The sequence below is a fragment of the Phyllopteryx taeniolatus genome, chromosome 9 (assembly GCF_024500385.1).
Source record: "Phyllopteryx taeniolatus isolate TA_2022b chromosome 9, UOR_Ptae_1.2, whole genome shotgun sequence".
In the NCBI taxonomy this organism is placed as follows: Eukaryota; Metazoa; Chordata; class Actinopteri; order Syngnathiformes; family Syngnathidae; genus Phyllopteryx; species Phyllopteryx taeniolatus.
The window spans coordinates 27,583,448-27,600,231 of NC_084510.1; the positions used below are offsets into that span (position 1 = coordinate 27,583,448).

The window sequence follows — 16,784 nt, forward strand, 5'->3', positions numbered from 1 at the left end:
CGGCAGAAAAAGAAGAGGAAAGCACAGAGCCTAGAACTGAATGTGGGGACTTTGAATGTTGGGACTATGACAGGAAAATCTCGGGAGTTTGTTGACATGATGATGATGAGGAGAAAGGTTGATATATTGTGTGTCCAGGAGACCAGGTGGAAAGGCAGTAAGGCTAGAAGTTTAGGGGCAGGGTTTAAATTATTTTACCATGGTGTAGATGGGAAGATAAATGGAGTCGGGGTTATTTTAAAAGAAGAGTTGGTTAAGAATGTCTTGGAGGTGAAAAGAGTATCAGATAGAGTGATGAGGCTGAAACTTGAAATTAAGGGTGTTATGTGTAATGTCATTAGTGGCTATGCCCCACAGGTAGGATGTGACCTAGAGGTGAAAGAGAAATTCTGGAAGGAGCTAGACGAAGTAGTTCTGAGCATCCCAGACAGAGAGAGAGTCGTAATTGGTGCAGATTGTAATGGACATGTTGGTGAAGGTAATAGGAGTGATGAAGAAGTGATGGGTAAGTACGGCATCCAGGAAAGGAACTTGGAGGGACAGATGGTGGTAGACTTTGCAACAAGGATGCAAATGGCTGTAGTGAATACTTTTTTCCAGAAGAGGCAGGAACATAGGGTGACCACGCAGCACACAGGTGGATTACATCTTGTGCAGATGATGTAATCTGAAGGAGGTTACCAACTGTAAGGTTGTGGTAGGGGAGAGTGTGCCGCTTAAAATAAAAGCACCCCATATGTCTTGGATCATCAACTTTCTTTTTTTTGGCTATGGTGTGGGTCTGTATGAGTCACCAGTTAGTGACCATTAACCTAAGCCAGCGAGTTATGGTGCCTGCTTGTGAGCCGTATTAAAAATACGTGAACATTACCCAAAGCTCTCTGGGCTGCTCTGTGTGTTGTATGAATTGTTATAATTTACTGTAACGTGTAACATTGGTGCTAATCTTATTAGCATATCTAGCTTTTCTTATCACTTTATGGTAGGACCGGTGTTGCCACTGTTACCTTGAAAAAGTAACTTAGTTACTTTACTGATTACTTGAGCTTAAAAGTAACTTAGTTACTTTATTGATTACTTGATTTCAAAAGTAACTTTTTAGTTACTTTCAGGAGCTGCGAAATGGCAGGAATATCACTTATGCACAGTGCAAAAAAAAAAACAGCTAAACCGTACCCATGACTTGGTAATGTACTCCATAAAAGTTACAGAATGATGTCATCAACATGAACTAATAACTTAATGAGTGAAGTTGAAGCCACATTAAATCAGCAACTTGACATGCCAACATAGTACAGTAAGTAACTAAATGTAAACAGCCACACCATTGTCAGTACACTTCTTTAAAGACGCTTAACTGACAGATAGATTGCGGATAGTGGTCCATGAAGGCAACTGTGCGTAAGTGTACGTAAACGTGAAAGTGAGTGACACAAACATACATACACACACACACACCATTGCTACCACCACAGTAATTTTGATGCAAAGAGCGAGAAAACTTTTTCGCTCCCAGTTTAACCTGCTGTTTAACTACCAAAGCTGTGGGCTATTGACGCGAGGAGCACTTACTACGTGACGTCAGCCGTGGAGCGCGTTCAACCAGCTAGCAGTCCGGACTCCAGACGAAGTTTAAAGTTCTCCCTTTTCATTGTACATATTAATTAAGTTAGTTATTGTAAGTCCTTCATTGAGTCAGTCCTTACCCTCCACAATTCCATTGTAACATGCTGCCAAGTTTGTCTTGAGATTGTTGTCACATCTCTGTCGGGCCAATTATACATTATTCGTGCACTCACAATCGCCACTCTGCACTACTTGCATATCGATTGTTGATCAATACTGGTATTGATCAAGTATCTGCACCATTTGCACAATTCACACTGTTCCAGATTATTTCACTACTAGTCACTTTAAACTGCATACATTTCTTGAAGTCTCTGTGCCATTTGCACAATGGTCACTGTAGCAGACTATTGTTCTATTAGTCATTTCAAACTGCTCTAAATTGCTAGAGGACTCTGCATCATTTGTACAATTGTCAAAAAAATAAATCTATCGGCTAACCTTTTATTGCTCAGTGACTGTTTTTATGTCTCAAAAGTATTCTCTGTTAATTGGCGGTCTATTGTCATACGAGAGCGGCTTCACCTACTGGAAACAAATTCCTTGTCGTTTTGATATACTTGGCAAATAAATATGATTCTGATTCTGAGAAGGCATCTATGTCAAACTAGATGAACAGAGGAGTAGGTTTTATGCATTACCTATCGTTTGCCGATAACAATATCCTGACATCTTTCCTCCGAAAGATCACCTCATTCAGTGGGACGAGTGGGCCTGATGAGCTGTTTTGCAACAAAATGAGTGAAAAACTGATTGCTATACAGGACGGTTGTTTCACTAACCACATCGGGCAACACAACAACACCTTATTATTGACCATCCCCAGGGAACAAAGGGATTCCACACCTGACATTTAAAACTGCAGCTTTTAGGATTAAAGGTTAAATGTCTTCAACAAAAAAGAATAGTTCAGTTGCCTTGATTCAACCTTTTCTTATTACATGAGATTCAACCTTTTCTTATTACTGTTCACATGAGTAGCATACAGCCTGAATTCTATGTTGGGCTTGTTGTATTCATCTGACTTTCCGAGTTGAAGCTTCGACTTTAGAGGCGTTCTGACTCAAACAATTCTGACTCGGATCAGAGTCATTATGAATCTTTTGCGAAGCTGATGTTAGCTATGCCAGTTAGCCAGGTTATTTGCCTCTGTAGCAAACCTACAGTATTTATGTACCAATTCTAAACACACTAACTAAACTCTTGTAGCCAGGGTCTGAAGTTACACTCGCCAGGTGCCAAATGTGAGTAAATTTACCCTTTGTTGTATACATCTCTGAGGGCTATCTGCCACATGGCGAGTAAATGTTTGTACCATATTAGTTATGTTTTTTTAGTCTTCATTTTGGTGGATTTCTCCATTGTCCCTTTGCTGTCTGCACTTAGTCCCTTCCAAAAGTATTGGAACGGCAAGGTCAATTCCTTTCTTTTTGTTGTATACTGAAGACGTTTGGGTTTCAGATCAAAAGAAAAGTGAAGAATTCCAGCTTTTATTTCATGGTATTTACATCTAGATGTGTTGAATAACTCAGGACACAGCACCTTTTGTTTGAAGCCACCCACTTTTCAAGTGAGCAAAAGTATTGGAACAGACATTATTCAAATTAAATTGTGAATAACATTACAATAACATTGAATAATAATTCACCAGTAAGCGGGGATAAACCACAGATAAGCTGCTTCGGGGTTGGTCCCCCCCCCCCCCCAAAAAAAAAGAAAAAACAAAAGAAAAACATTCAAAAATTGGAAAAAAAAAAAGATTTATTTACATTTATTGTGTTGCGAGCCAAAGTCATGTCATTAGGCTCTATATTGATGAGGTTATAATTAAATGGTAGCTGTTTGTGAAATTTAATGATACCATATTATAGAAATAGTGTGTAAAATGATTTAATATTTTGGCCGGTAAAAAATATGTTTAGCCAGTGGATTTTTTTTTTTCGGCCAACTTGGCTGGTGAGTCAAAAGGTTAATTTTGGACACTGCTTGTAGCTGTTTGCAAACTTTTATTTAAAAAAACAACAACAAATAAACAAAAAAAAGAAGAAATAAAAAAACTGTGACTTTTCTAAACCGGGATATACATTGAAACCAGTCACTGGCCCATGCCTAAGTCCATGTGTCATTTATTTCATGTTGAAATGTCCAAATGTAGCAGAGTTACGTGCATGAAAATTACAGTATATCCATATTGGGTTTTTTTTCCACAAAGTTATCAGATGACAAGATCATGGCTAATGCTTGGATTTGTTTTGTAGTCCATGAGCCAAAGTGGATACCACTGCCGACTTTGTGGGAAAATTCCAGTTGTGATTATTTTGTACCTATACATCCCTAGTTTGTTTTGATCTGTTTGACCTCTCAGACTGTTAGCATTCTAGTGGTTATCACCTCATTAAGTAAACCACCCTCTTACCAAACTGCATTTCATTTTTTCCTTTGTGGTGCATATCCTGGTTTAGGCTCACGGTCAAGACACTTATTGTTTTCTAATATTGTGTTTGGTCATCATTTTAAAGGGCATATTCTGAGCTTTCATTTAAGCCCACCTGGGAATCTCTCTCTCAATATATAGGTCACTGAAGTGTTTCAAACAGTTAACCTGAAGTAATTAAGTTGTGGCATCAAGGAACTGTAGCGAATACGCCCTATGGCACAGTTGTCAACAGTTTGTGCGTATATTAGTTTGGGATAAAACTTAATTTATTTAAATAAATTCATCGAAGGTGTATGCCTTCAATTCACCTCCTGAAGAAGCCTATACGGGCGAAACGTTGAGGACTGAAACTTGTTCTGAACAAAAACAATTGTTTCCCCCCTAAAAACTTTATCTTTTAAAAAAAAAACAAAAAAAAACTACTTACTCCTTGAGACTCCTTTTTTTTCTTCCTTTAATTGGTTTGGAAGGTACTCGTGGCGTCTGAGGGTCCTGCCACTGCCTGTATAAAGGAAATCCCTATTTCTAGCAAGTACAACCTTGGGCGAAGTAGGTGCTCCTACACGTTTTTGGACTCCCCGGGTGAGTTCTAAAACCCCTTTTTGTTGCCATGAATCTACCTTGGGCAAGGATGAACTTTATTGAATAGAACTTTCAAGGGATGCTTTTTGAGCCTAGGGTGATTTTAGGAGCCTTGGAGTTAGTGAGAGTCTATGACTGAAAAGATTAAAAGAGCTCGTTTATCCGACTCCTTAGGGAAATATTTTGTATAAAGCAGACTATTGGTGATGTGGCCGTGAGGCCGACAACAACAAAAATTCAGCTTTTTTTTATTGGGTTTTATAAATACCCCTTTTCACCACCAGAGGAAGGTATTGTATCATTTGGCTTAGTGCACTGTAAATGCTGCACCAGTCCCGGAAATTGATTCCCATTTTTTTTTTTTTTCTTGGGATATCTTGGGCTTGTGCAGGGTCAAGAGGTTTTTTAAGAAAATCTTATCTTTATTCCTTCAGTGAGTTCAAAAGGAAAAATAACCTTGTGTTTTTTGGGGGGAGGGGTCTTTAGGGTAGCGGGGCAGTGGACGACTAGAGCGTCTGCCTCACAGTTCACAGTTCCTGGCCCCGCCTGTGTGGAGTTTGCATGTTCTCTCCGTGCCTGCGTGGGTTTTCTCCGGGCACTCCGGTTTCCTCCCACATCCCAAAAACATGCATGGTAGGTTAATTGAAGTCTCTAAATTGCCCCTAGGTGTGAATGTGAGTGTGAATGGTTGTTTGTTTATGTGTGCCCTGCGATTGGCTGGCAACCAGTTCAGGGTTTGCCCTGCTTACTGCCCGATGATAGCTGGGATAGGCTCCAGCACGCCCGCGACCCTAGTGAGGAGAAGCGGCTCAGAAAACGGATGGATGGATAGATGGATCTTTATGGTGGCATTTCGGTTACTTACCCTCTTTTTAGGTCTATCATTTGATTGGACCTATGGTCAGTAATAGTTGGGTCCTCGGGCTTGCTGGTTTTGGTGAGTGCTCCATTAAGGACCAATTTATTTGAAAAAAATATATATATATATACTTTGGTGTCCTTTATAGAGTGAGCTGTTTATATAATTCTCTTGTATTTTTTTAAGAAGCAGGTTCATTGGAGAGAAGAATCCAACGCTTGTATCCCATCGGTGGGCTAAAATGAGGCGGTTTCAGGCCCGGCCACTCCAGATGAACATTGGATAGGCTTAGTCTTGACTGGGGGGGGTCCTCCTTTCGGTGGTCCTATTACAGCATTGAGTACGATTTCCTCTGCATCCTGGAATATAAAACAAAATGACTTAAATTTAACTAAAAGATATTTTAAAATATTACGGGCAGTTCATCACTCTGAGATTGTTATGACAGCACTTGAGAATGAGGTCTTTCCAAGAGGCATGTGGAATAAGGTGAAGAAATTAGCATTATTTATTAAACCGGCTTCTCCAAACTCTGACACTGTTTTGGCCATTGAAAATAATACAAATGAATGGATGAAAAATAATTTTATCATCATGGGGGATCATTATGATGTGGTCAATTCAAATAATTTAGAGTCACTCTCAACTTTCCAATCGGAGGCTTACAATAGAGCCCTGAGTTGGGCTAAAACAAGATTTGGCCACAAGCTTACGGAATCTTCGTTAGTTACGTTCAGAGCTATGATAGAAAGGGAAAGGAGCACGGGTAGTGATACTGCCCTTAAGATGGAGGCCTTTCCAGCTCTCCCTCCAACGTCTTGTAGCATGTCAGTTCCTGGGCGTCAGAAGGGACAAGACATGGCCGGTAAAAAGCCATGTCTTCCTCCTTGCCCGAAGAGAGGTCCGCATTTAAAAAATACCTTGGATTTAGAAAAGAGGGAACAAGCATTGGAAATAGAAGATCTTTTGGCTCATTTGGACTTGGAACGTACATTGATTACTAATCAGGAAATACGGACTTTACCACAGACAAACTCCAAACTTTCGGCAGCAGGGACAACTAAAACTATTGTTGAAGCAGTAATAGAAAACATACCTGCAAATCGGGATGTATGTACATTAAATACTTACCAGCAATTGTCACATGAATTATCGGCAACTCCGAAGCCCCAGAGGTTGTCTAGGGCTAAAATAATAATAGAAAAAGTGGATCTGGAAAAAAAAAAAAGATGATAAATACTACAATACCTTCCTTGGAAGGAGGAATAAGATCGCTACCGAGCTCCCCAAAGGAAAAAGTGAGGGAACGTCTTAATTTTCAATCGATTCTGGTCTCAAATCCTAATCTGAGACAAGAACCATCAATTTCAGTATCCAAAATTAATAGGTAAAATTGGACCAAAAAAATGAGACATCTGTGGAGTATAAAGGGGAACATTTGCTGCCCCCAAAAATATTAACGAGTAATGTAGCAATTTTGTATGCAGATGATGACATTTTACCTGCGTCTGTTCAAATCTCAGATTTAGCACGACAGGGAGTCCCACGTGAGGTGGAGCCACATTCTCCAGGCATCTCTGGGAAGCTTTTATTTTGAAGGTGGCTTTTTCCGTAATGCCTATGGTGAGGTATATTACTGATTTAAAGCAAAACAAAAAACATTTAACTAATAAGCACATGCTCTATTTATTAGGTCCGGATGAACCACGATCTAGATTATTTTGTTTACTAGGTAAAATACATAAAGATCCTACCTCTTGGACAGTTCTTTTTAAAGTATCAACTGGTCGTCCTATAGTTAGTGACTGCGGTTCCGAATCATATCGAATTGCAGAATATATTGCCCGTTACATTAATCCTTTAGGACAACTACATCCGAGCAATATTAAGGACACATGAATTTGTGGAAAAGCTGAGAAACTTAATTGTGACTAGGGACACTTTTCTTTTTTCAATCGACATAGATTCTTTATATACTAATATTGATACAGAATTGGGATTACAGGCTGTGAGGAAAGCACTACAAAACTCCCCTCAAGCACAGCGTCCAGATGAAGAACTTTTACAACTACTGGAAATCACTTTGACCAAAAATTATTTAGAATTTAATGGTAAACATCATCTTCAAGTTTGCGGTTGTACGATGGGAGGGAAGTATTCTCCTTCTTATGCTGATATATATTTAGCTGATTCGGAACAAACAGCCTTTCTAAAATGCCATCAACTACCCCTTTTATATTTACGTTATTTGGATGACATTTTTGGCCTTTGGAGTACAACCCCAATTCCAATGAAGTTGGGACGTTGTGTTAAACATAAATAAAAACAGAATACAATGATTTGCAAATCATGTTCAACCTATATTTAATTGAATACACTACAAAGACAAGATAGCTAATGTTCAAACTGATAAACTTAATTGTATTCAGCAAATAATCATTAACTTAGAATTGTATGGCTGCAACACGTTCCAAAAAAGCTGGGACAGGTGGCAAAAAAGACTGAGAAAGTTGAGGAATGCTCATCAAACACCTGTTTGGAACTTTCCACAGGTGAACAAGCTCATTGGGAACAGGTGGGTGCCATGATTGGGTAGAAAAGGCGCTTCCCTGAATTGCTCTGTCATTCACAAGCAAAGATGGGGCGAGGTTCACCTCTTTTTGAACAAGTGTGTGAGAAAATAGTCCAACAGTTTAAGGACAATGTTCCTCAACGTACATTTGCAAGGAATTTAGGGATTTCATCATCTACGCTCCATAATATCATCAAAAGGTTCAGAGAATCTGGAGAAATCACTGCATGTAAGCGGCAAGGCCGAAAACCAACGTTGAATGCCCATGACCTTCGATCCCTCAGGCAGCACTGCATCAAAAACCGACATCAATGTGTAAAGGATATCACCACATGGGCTGAGGAACACTTCAGAAAACCAATGTCAGTAAATACAGTTTGGCGCTACACTGGTAAGTGCAACTTGAAACTCTACTATGCAAAGCAAACGCCATTTATCAACAACACCCAGAAACGCCGCTGGCTTCTCTGGGCCTGAGCTCATCTAAGATGGACTGACGCAAAGTGGGAAAGTGTTATGTGGTCCGACTCGTCCACATTTCAAATTGTTTTTGGAAATTGTAGATGTCGTGTCCTCCGGGCCAAAGAGGAAAAGAACCATCCGGACTGTTATGGACGCAAGGTTCAAAAGCTAGCATCTGTGATGGTACGGGGTTGTGTTAGTGCCAATGGCATGGGTAACTTACACATCTGTGAAGGCACCATTAATGCTGAAAGGTACATACAGGTTTTGGAGAAACATATGCTGCCATCCAAGCAATGTCTTTTTCATGGACGTCCCTGCTTATTTCAGCAAGACAATGGCAAATCCAATTCTGCACGTGTTAAAACAGCGTGGCTTTGTAGTAAAAGAGCTTGGGTACTAGACTGGCCTGCCTGCAGTCCAGACCTGTCCCCCATTGAAAATGTGTGGTGCATTATGAAGCGTAAACTACGACAACGGAGACCCGGGATTGTTGAAGAGCTGAAGCTGTACATCAAGCAAGAATGGGAAAGAATTCCATCTACAAAGCTTCAACAATTAGTGTCCTCAGTTCCCAAACGTTTATTGAATGAGAAAAGGTGATGTAACACAGTGGTAAGCATGACCCTGTCCCAGCTTTTTTGCTAAAAACAATCAAGTTTATCAGTTTGCACATAAAATATCTTGTCTTTGTAGTGTATTCAATTAAATATAGGTCGAACATGATTTGAAAATCATTGTATTGTTTTTATTTATGTTTAACACAACGTCCCACTTTCATTGGAATTGGGGTTGTAGTTCAACAGCTGATTTTCAAGATTTTTTACAAACGTTGAATTCCCATCATCTGAAAATCCAATTGAAACATAATATACAACGGGAAAGCATAGAATTCTTCGACACCACTGTGTGTTTTGTGGATAAGGAACAGGATATTAATTATAAAACTTTGGCGACTAAGGTGTATTCTAAAGAAACTGATAGACATGCTCTATGTAAAATGAGTTCCACAGCATTCTTTCAAAGGTATTGTTAAATCTCAATTACTTCGTTTTAACAGAATTTTTAGCTATTCTGAGGATGCAGAGTTAGCTACGAGGACCCTTTTTAGAGCTTTGAGACCGAGGTGGTATTTGAAGCGTTTTCTTCGCAAGATTAAAGCAGATGTTTCACTCTTGTTCCAAAGGAAGGAGATCTACAAGAAGAGGAGTGAGGATTCCCCACTGATTCCAGTGGTCAAACATATTCACGACATTTGAATAAATTAAATCTAGACTTGAAACATAATTTTAAATGGACGAAAGACAGATGTGATCCATTGAAAAGATTTAAAACGATAACTGCTTTTCGAAGAAATTTCAACTTGGAGGACCTGTTGGTTCATACGGCTTTAGATCACTGTAAAAATAAGGAACGTAAGGATGCAGCTTTTTTGGGGGCGCTCACCTTTCATTTTCAACAGGGTCACGGGCCAGGGCCAACTGATACGTCAACAGCTGGGTCCTGGGACTATGAATGTGGTATATGCCATCCAATGTAAAACATTTAATAAAATTGATATAGGTGAGACGGGAAGACCTTTGAAAATAAGAATTTTGGAATATAAGTATTATATTAGATAACAGAGCTGCACTACAGTGCTATATTGTCATTTTTGTGTGTGTGGAATATGGAATTTAGGATAGGGGTTTGGAAAGCAAGGTCAATTGGACTAGACACAAAAGACATAGAGTCGAACGAATTTGTATCCAGAAGTTGGGCACTATTGACCTGGATGGACTCAACGAGAAATACTAACGGAGGAGATGGTCTTGGGGATGGGCTTATGGGGAGTGGGTAGAAGTTCTATGCATTTTATATGGAAATGGAATTTGGAACGTGGAGTTGAATTGGAAATGTAAATACATTTATGTAAATAAATAGTGGTCAGTAGACTCATTTGAATGACTAATCGTTTTGATATGTATGCGTAATGTTGGTGTTTGTTGGAGCACAATGTGCATGATTTTGAATTGTAATACTTATTCTTTTATGGAAGATTACGATGTCATTCACCCGAGTGTTATGGATCATTATAAAAATCGGATAGGTCTCAATTGACATAAAGTTGAGGAATTTTAAGGTTCCCCCCCACCCACCCCCCCCCCCCTCCTACTGGGCAAGTTCTCCAACAAACACGCCGGGTTCCCTCTCGTACTCGTCGGAGTCAGTCTCGTTGCTGGGGGTCTGTTCAGCAATGATGCCGGCTTTTGTGAAAGCTCGGACAACAGTCAAAGCAGATAGCTTAGCCCAGGCATACACAATCCATTCACATATGGTGGTGTAACTCGCCCAAGCGTTGCCTCCCCAGTCTTAGTTGCACTTGTTTTTTCACATCGGCTGTGAGATGGGCGCGCATGGAGTCACAGATCAACAGGGATCGTGACGCGTGGAAAAAACCATCCGGTCTCTTTACGTACACCTCACTCAGCCACTCTCTCATTTTCTCCTCGTCCATCCAGCCCTTTTGATTGGCCTTAACGATGATTTCGGCTGGAAACTTTTCTTTCGGCAGCGTCGTCTTCTTAAAAATCACCATAGGTGGCAGTTTCTGTCCCTTACCATGGCAACCAAACACAACAGTAAAAGCTGACTTCTCGTGCCCTGTTGTGCGTATCGCCACTGTGGTGGTCCCCTTCTCTACAGAGTGGTTCACCGGGATGTCGAAAGTGAGCGAAAGTGAGCGGCACCTCGCCCATGTTGGTGATGTAGTTGGGTTGGATGTGTTTGTCGGCAATCTTTTTACTGTAGTAGGAGCGGAAGGTGGCCATCTTTTCCTTGTAATCCGCCGGAAGTTGCTCCGCCACGGTAATCCTTGCCCGGATGGATAGATGGCGCCGTTTCATAAAACGAAAGCACCGAGACGGACCTCCTTGAAAATGTTCGATTTTGATTTCTTCTGCAAGCGTTATTGGCCTCAGTCGAATGGTGACTGTAGAGATGCTTCTTCTTTGCTCATTAATCCATTGCTCAAGTTGGTCTTCCAACTCGGGCCACCTTGCCTTGTTTCCGCGGAAACTCAGCTTCGTCTTCTTGACTTGGCGAAGTTCGTTTTCCCGGTTCCTCCACTTGTGAACCATGGATTCGTTGATCTTGAATTCTCTCGCGGCTGCTCAATTCCCACGTTCCTCTGCGTAACTGACAGCTTGCAGTTTAAACTGTGCTTCGTAAGCGTGTCTCTTTGTAGGTGCCATTTTCAGGGGTCCTTAGCCAAACCAATGTTTTGCACAATGCACACCCCGGCGCGATATACCTACTGGGGGCGTGCCTTTAGCGTCCTCCTTCACGCGCACCCTTCCCCCTTTAACGTCCGCCTTTCCTCTATATAAGCAGCCTGTCGGCAGGAAATGCTCCCAGTGCGTCAAGCGGAGCACTCATCAAAGTTAAACATTTACAGATTTTGGAACACACATAAGGCGCGCCGCATTATAAGGTGCCCTGTCCATTTTGGAGAAAATGTAAGACTTTTAAGTGACCCTTATGGTCGTGAAAATACGGTAAATTGTTTTTACAGTTCCATTAATATGTATGCATATTGATTATCTTTGTTTTAAAGACATATGCATGGGAATTGAAGTGGATATGTGTTCCTGGGGTTGGGGAGATTGCTTCCGGAGATGAAGAGGTGACTTGGCATAGGTGTGTGATGTGTGGTGTTTCTATAAAAGTATATAAAAATTAAAAAAAATATTTTTTTACTAACCAATGTTATTTGCTAACCTTGGATAAACGTGTTACTTATTTTTGAATTTATCTCTGTGACCGTTGAGAATGATGTGTGTCCCCCTCATCTCTGCATTGTCCCCCCGCTCGGGATTATTGCATGGATTTATTGGATATTGTGGCTATATTTTGGTTCTAGTCCTAACCTTAGAACGACTTTAACCTGAACCTAGTTGCTACTTGGGATGTGTTTCCTTTTTATGATCCTGGCCTTAACCTTAGAAGTACTCTAACCTGAACCTAGTTGCTACTTGGGATGTGTTTCCTTTTTTATGGTCCTAGCCCTAACCTTAGAACTACTCTAACCTTAACGTTGGAGGCAATAATTTAACCCTAACCTTAACCTATTCGGGATGAATATTATATAGTATAGTGGTACATACTTTACCCTAATTTTATCCAACTTCTGTTGGATGTTTCTTCTCCATAGCCCTAATCTTTACCTATTTTTTATAGACATACACACTGTATTGGTATATATATTTTATGCTATCCTTAACCTAGTGGCTACCTGGGATACATTTCCCTTTTATAGCCCTAACCGTAGAACAAGGAGCATGGCCTTTTTTTTTTTCCCCCATCCTGACCTTAATTTTAAAGTTCGATGGATGGAGGAAAATGTATACAAGAGCTGGTTGGGAAAGAACGCTGTTTTGGCCGTGAGCCCGTGACCCGCTGCTGCACTCTGCTGATCGTTTTTTGTATTGCGTACCTCCTTACAAAGTTGAAATATCCTGTGTGTTTTTGGATGAGGCGGTATTGTTGCAAATATGCGGCTGCCCGTATGGACGTATATGTGTATACACAAGGAGGTTTTGGAATGTTTGAGAGCTCCCCTCCACATTAAATACATAAGTATTTACCCATATAGTAAAATGAAAGTATTGATGGGTTTAAATGTTTAGCAAAAGTTTCCTAAAACTAAAATGGAGAAAGGAATCGCATGTGTTACTTGTGCCTGTGCATGGGATGCTTCTGACATCCCCTCTTCCTTAACCTATCTATGCCAGCGACTTCTAGTGACCAGCTAAACAATTAAATTGATCTTCCATTAGATAGGGTTAGGGTACAATAAACCTATTGTACTCTAACAATAAACCTATTGTACCCGGCAAGTGGGGTGAGCACGTGAAAATGTGCTTGTTTGCCTATTCACTTGAGTTGGGAAATTTGAACTACAAGCCACAAATTGCATAGTGACAGCCAATCAGTTTCGAGAATGGTGAGCAAAAGGCCAGCCTGGGGGAACTGGACTTCCTGTTGGCCGCCGTTGCTGCTCAAAACACACCGTTGCTAGCTGAGAAAGTCGCACGGGGGGCTCGAAAGGGGAGTAGAACTAATAAGATAAAAATAAAATCAAAGGAAATCAGCATTTGTGCTGGCCATGGCCGCGCTCAGTGCACTTTTGCTGGCCGTGAGAGTCGTGGGGCGGTGGGGCTGGAAAGGACTGTCGAACTAGAAAGGTGGGGGTGAATCAGAGGAACCAGCTGGGGGGGGCAGTCATGCAGTTTTCTTAAGATGGTGGTTTACTTCCTGAGGTGATAACCACCAGAAAGCTACCAGTCTGATAGGTGAATCATATCAAAACATAAACAAGGAATTTATAGGTATAAATCAAACACCTAGAACTTGCCCACCCAGATGGTACTGGTATTTCATATTTTGGTTCTTGGCCTGTAGACATTTGCCCTATAGATTGAAATGATTGCAGTTGATTTTTAATCAGTCATTTTAATTTCCAGACTCGCCTGAGAACAATGATGCCAGCATTAAGAAGATTGCCAAGGAGGTCTTGGAGAATAGGTCATATATCTGCTCTCATCCTCTTGAAAGGACATACTGAGTTCTCCCATGTGCATCCACTACTGTTTGATGTTTCAATGTACTATTGCTTGAGTGCAAATTTGGTCCATCTCTTTACAGAGGAAAAGATAGATTGTGGTAATTGCTGCCTTTATGCTTTACATCACAAAGTAAAATTTGTTCTTTTTTTTCATGGAACTGATATCATCTTGAGTGCTTGTTAATTTGAGCTTGTGTTAAATGTAAAATGAGAAAAAAAATGAAATAAAGAAGATGGAGGTAAGATAATAAAGTCAGGGTTTTGATCACATTAATGAGCCGTTATGTAAACTAAGTGGTCCTATGACCATTGTAACTGCAAACTGAAGAATGTGTTGCTTTTTCCTGCTCATTTATCCAACAATGTTGGTTAGAAGATTATTCATGGTCCAAGTTTGAGGCACATCCCCAAAGCACAGATGGTATCATTCTTTTGGAATGCAAAAAAGAGACAGTCATTAGGGTGCCTGGCAGATCCCAAAAGAATGATACCTTCCATGGTTTTGGGGTGTGACTCCAATTTTGAGCACACTGTAAATATTTGAGTTTCTCCACACCAACCCAGGCAAGTGCTGTCCTAAGACCTGGTACAAACAAAGTTTTTTCCACTCTCAAAATGTTATTTTTTTTTAATCTCCTACAGGCCCCGCACACAATGGGGGGGAAAAAAAATAAAAAATCAGGCATTCAACAATTTTGGTCGTCATGTGTTTGGTGTGTGCCGAGAATCTCAACAGAGCAGACCACACACATAAAGATTCTATTGCACCAACGATCTCCAAGTCTCACGTGATCACACGTAATCTCACAAAACCAAAGAAGAAGAAACACTTCCGGATACGCGCAGATGTTTCCCATGTGTTCCTGAAGGCTGCCGGTGTCGAGAGCCTTGTAAAATGCTGATGTTCTCAAAAAATGACTTGCTTTGGAAAATACTTCTTGTTGTTTGAGAAACCCACTTTTATATGTCACCATTGTCTACGTCAGGACTCGGGTGAAGTCGGCATTCCCCACACATGAAGCGTTTTGGTCGGAAATATTGAATATGTTCATTATTTAAGCTTGTCGGCCCTGACCAGTTTCAGACCCTAAAATTGAGATGACTCCACTCTTAGTACACATTAGACCTAAGGACAATCAAATTGGATTATTCTATAAGAATTAAGATTGTCTGGCATTGGACGTTCTTGTTCGGGAAGGGGCAGAATCGGCACAAAAACAAGCCAATCGTCTTTATACTTTAGAAAGGCAGATCAGTCCAGTTGCGATTGATTTAGTGCCCTGAGAATGAACCTGGATGAATGAGAACATTCACGGCCTTAATTCGGTTGATAAATATTATTGGAATGTCGGGTGTGAATCGCTGTTTTGAGCTCAACCTTAAACCTCAATTGGTTTAAGGTCAAAACTCTGACTGGCCAACTCCAGAACTCTTCTGTTGAAGGGTTAGGTGAGGGGAACCGTACCCTCCCTCTCCCAGTATAGGGGAAATAATTCCCCTTCCGGGATCGGGGGGGAGATGCACGGTCCATCCCCCTGCGCCATCTCCCGTCTCCATTTCCCCATTCCTGGCGGCGTGCCTGCTGGCCCCGCCGGTCATAGTGGACCACTTTCCACTCTACACCAGTCATCTTTGTTTTAATTTTCTTTTTTATATTTCCAAATGAATTCTATCGAGTCGCCTTTATTTATGTAATATTTTTTTGTTTTCGATGTGCTCTTTATTAATAGGTATGAATTTGTAATATATTTCTAATCATAACAACAAAAACCCCCAAAAAAACAAAATCCCCCCAAAAAACTTTTTTTGTCGACCAAACGGTGTGCCTCGACAACGTTTCGGCTCTAAGGAGCCTTCCTCAGGTCTTGGCACACTGAATTCAATAAATGCACTGTACAAATAAGTGATGTTAACTGTCCAAACTCCAATGCAGCCCTATGGGTGGCACAAGTCAGTGCAAACTGTAGGCCGGTCCCAAGCCCGGATAAATGCAGAGGGTTGTGTCAGGAAGGGCATCCGGCTTAAAACCTTGCCAAACAAATATGAGCGTTCATCCAAAGAATTCCATACCGGATCGGTCGTGGCCCGGGTTAACAACGTCCGCCACCGGCGCCGTTAACCTGCGGGGCGCCGTTGGAAATTCAGCTACTGTGGGTCGAAGTCAAAGAAGAAGAAGAAGAAGAGGTGGAAAGCGGGATCTTCGGCAGAAAGAGAAGAGGAAAACACAGAGCCTAGAACTGAATGTGGGGACTTTGAATGTTGGGACTATGACAGGAAAATCTCGGGAGTTGGTTGACATGATGATTAGGAGAAAGGTTGATATATTGTGTGACCAGGAGACCAGGTGGAAAGGCAGTAAGGCTAGAAGTTTAGGGGCAGGGTTTAAATTATTTTACCATGTTGTAGATGGGAAGAGAAATGGAGTCGGGGTTATTTTAAAAGAAGAGTTGGCTAAGAATGTCTTGGAGGTGAAAAGAGTATCAGATCCAGTGATGAGGCTGAAAGTTGAAATTGAGGGTGTTATGTGTAATGTGATTAGTGGCTATGCCCCACAGGTAGGATGTGACCTAGAGGTGAAAGAGAAATTCTGGAAGGAGCTAGATGAAGTAGTTCTGAGCATCCCAGACAGAGAGAGAGTCGT

General features: G+C 41.0%; 1 protein-coding gene across 4 annotated transcripts in view; it reads left to right on the top strand.

Moving 5' to 3' along the window:
• The window catches only part of acad9 (acyl-CoA dehydrogenase family, member 9), a 77,633-nt gene extending 62,797 nt beyond the window's left edge, over positions 1–14,836 (top strand). For all 4 annotated transcript variants that reach the window (XM_061784607.1, XM_061784608.1, XM_061784609.1 and 1 more), the window contains one exon: positions 14,043–14,836. In XM_061784607.1, coding sequence (XP_061640591.1) covers positions 14,043–14,143 — 101 coding nt within the window. In that variant the 3' untranslated portion in view covers positions 14,144–14,836. The remainder of the gene's footprint in view (positions 1–14,042) is intronic.
• The last annotated feature ends 1,948 nt before the right edge of the window (positions 14,837–16,784 follow it).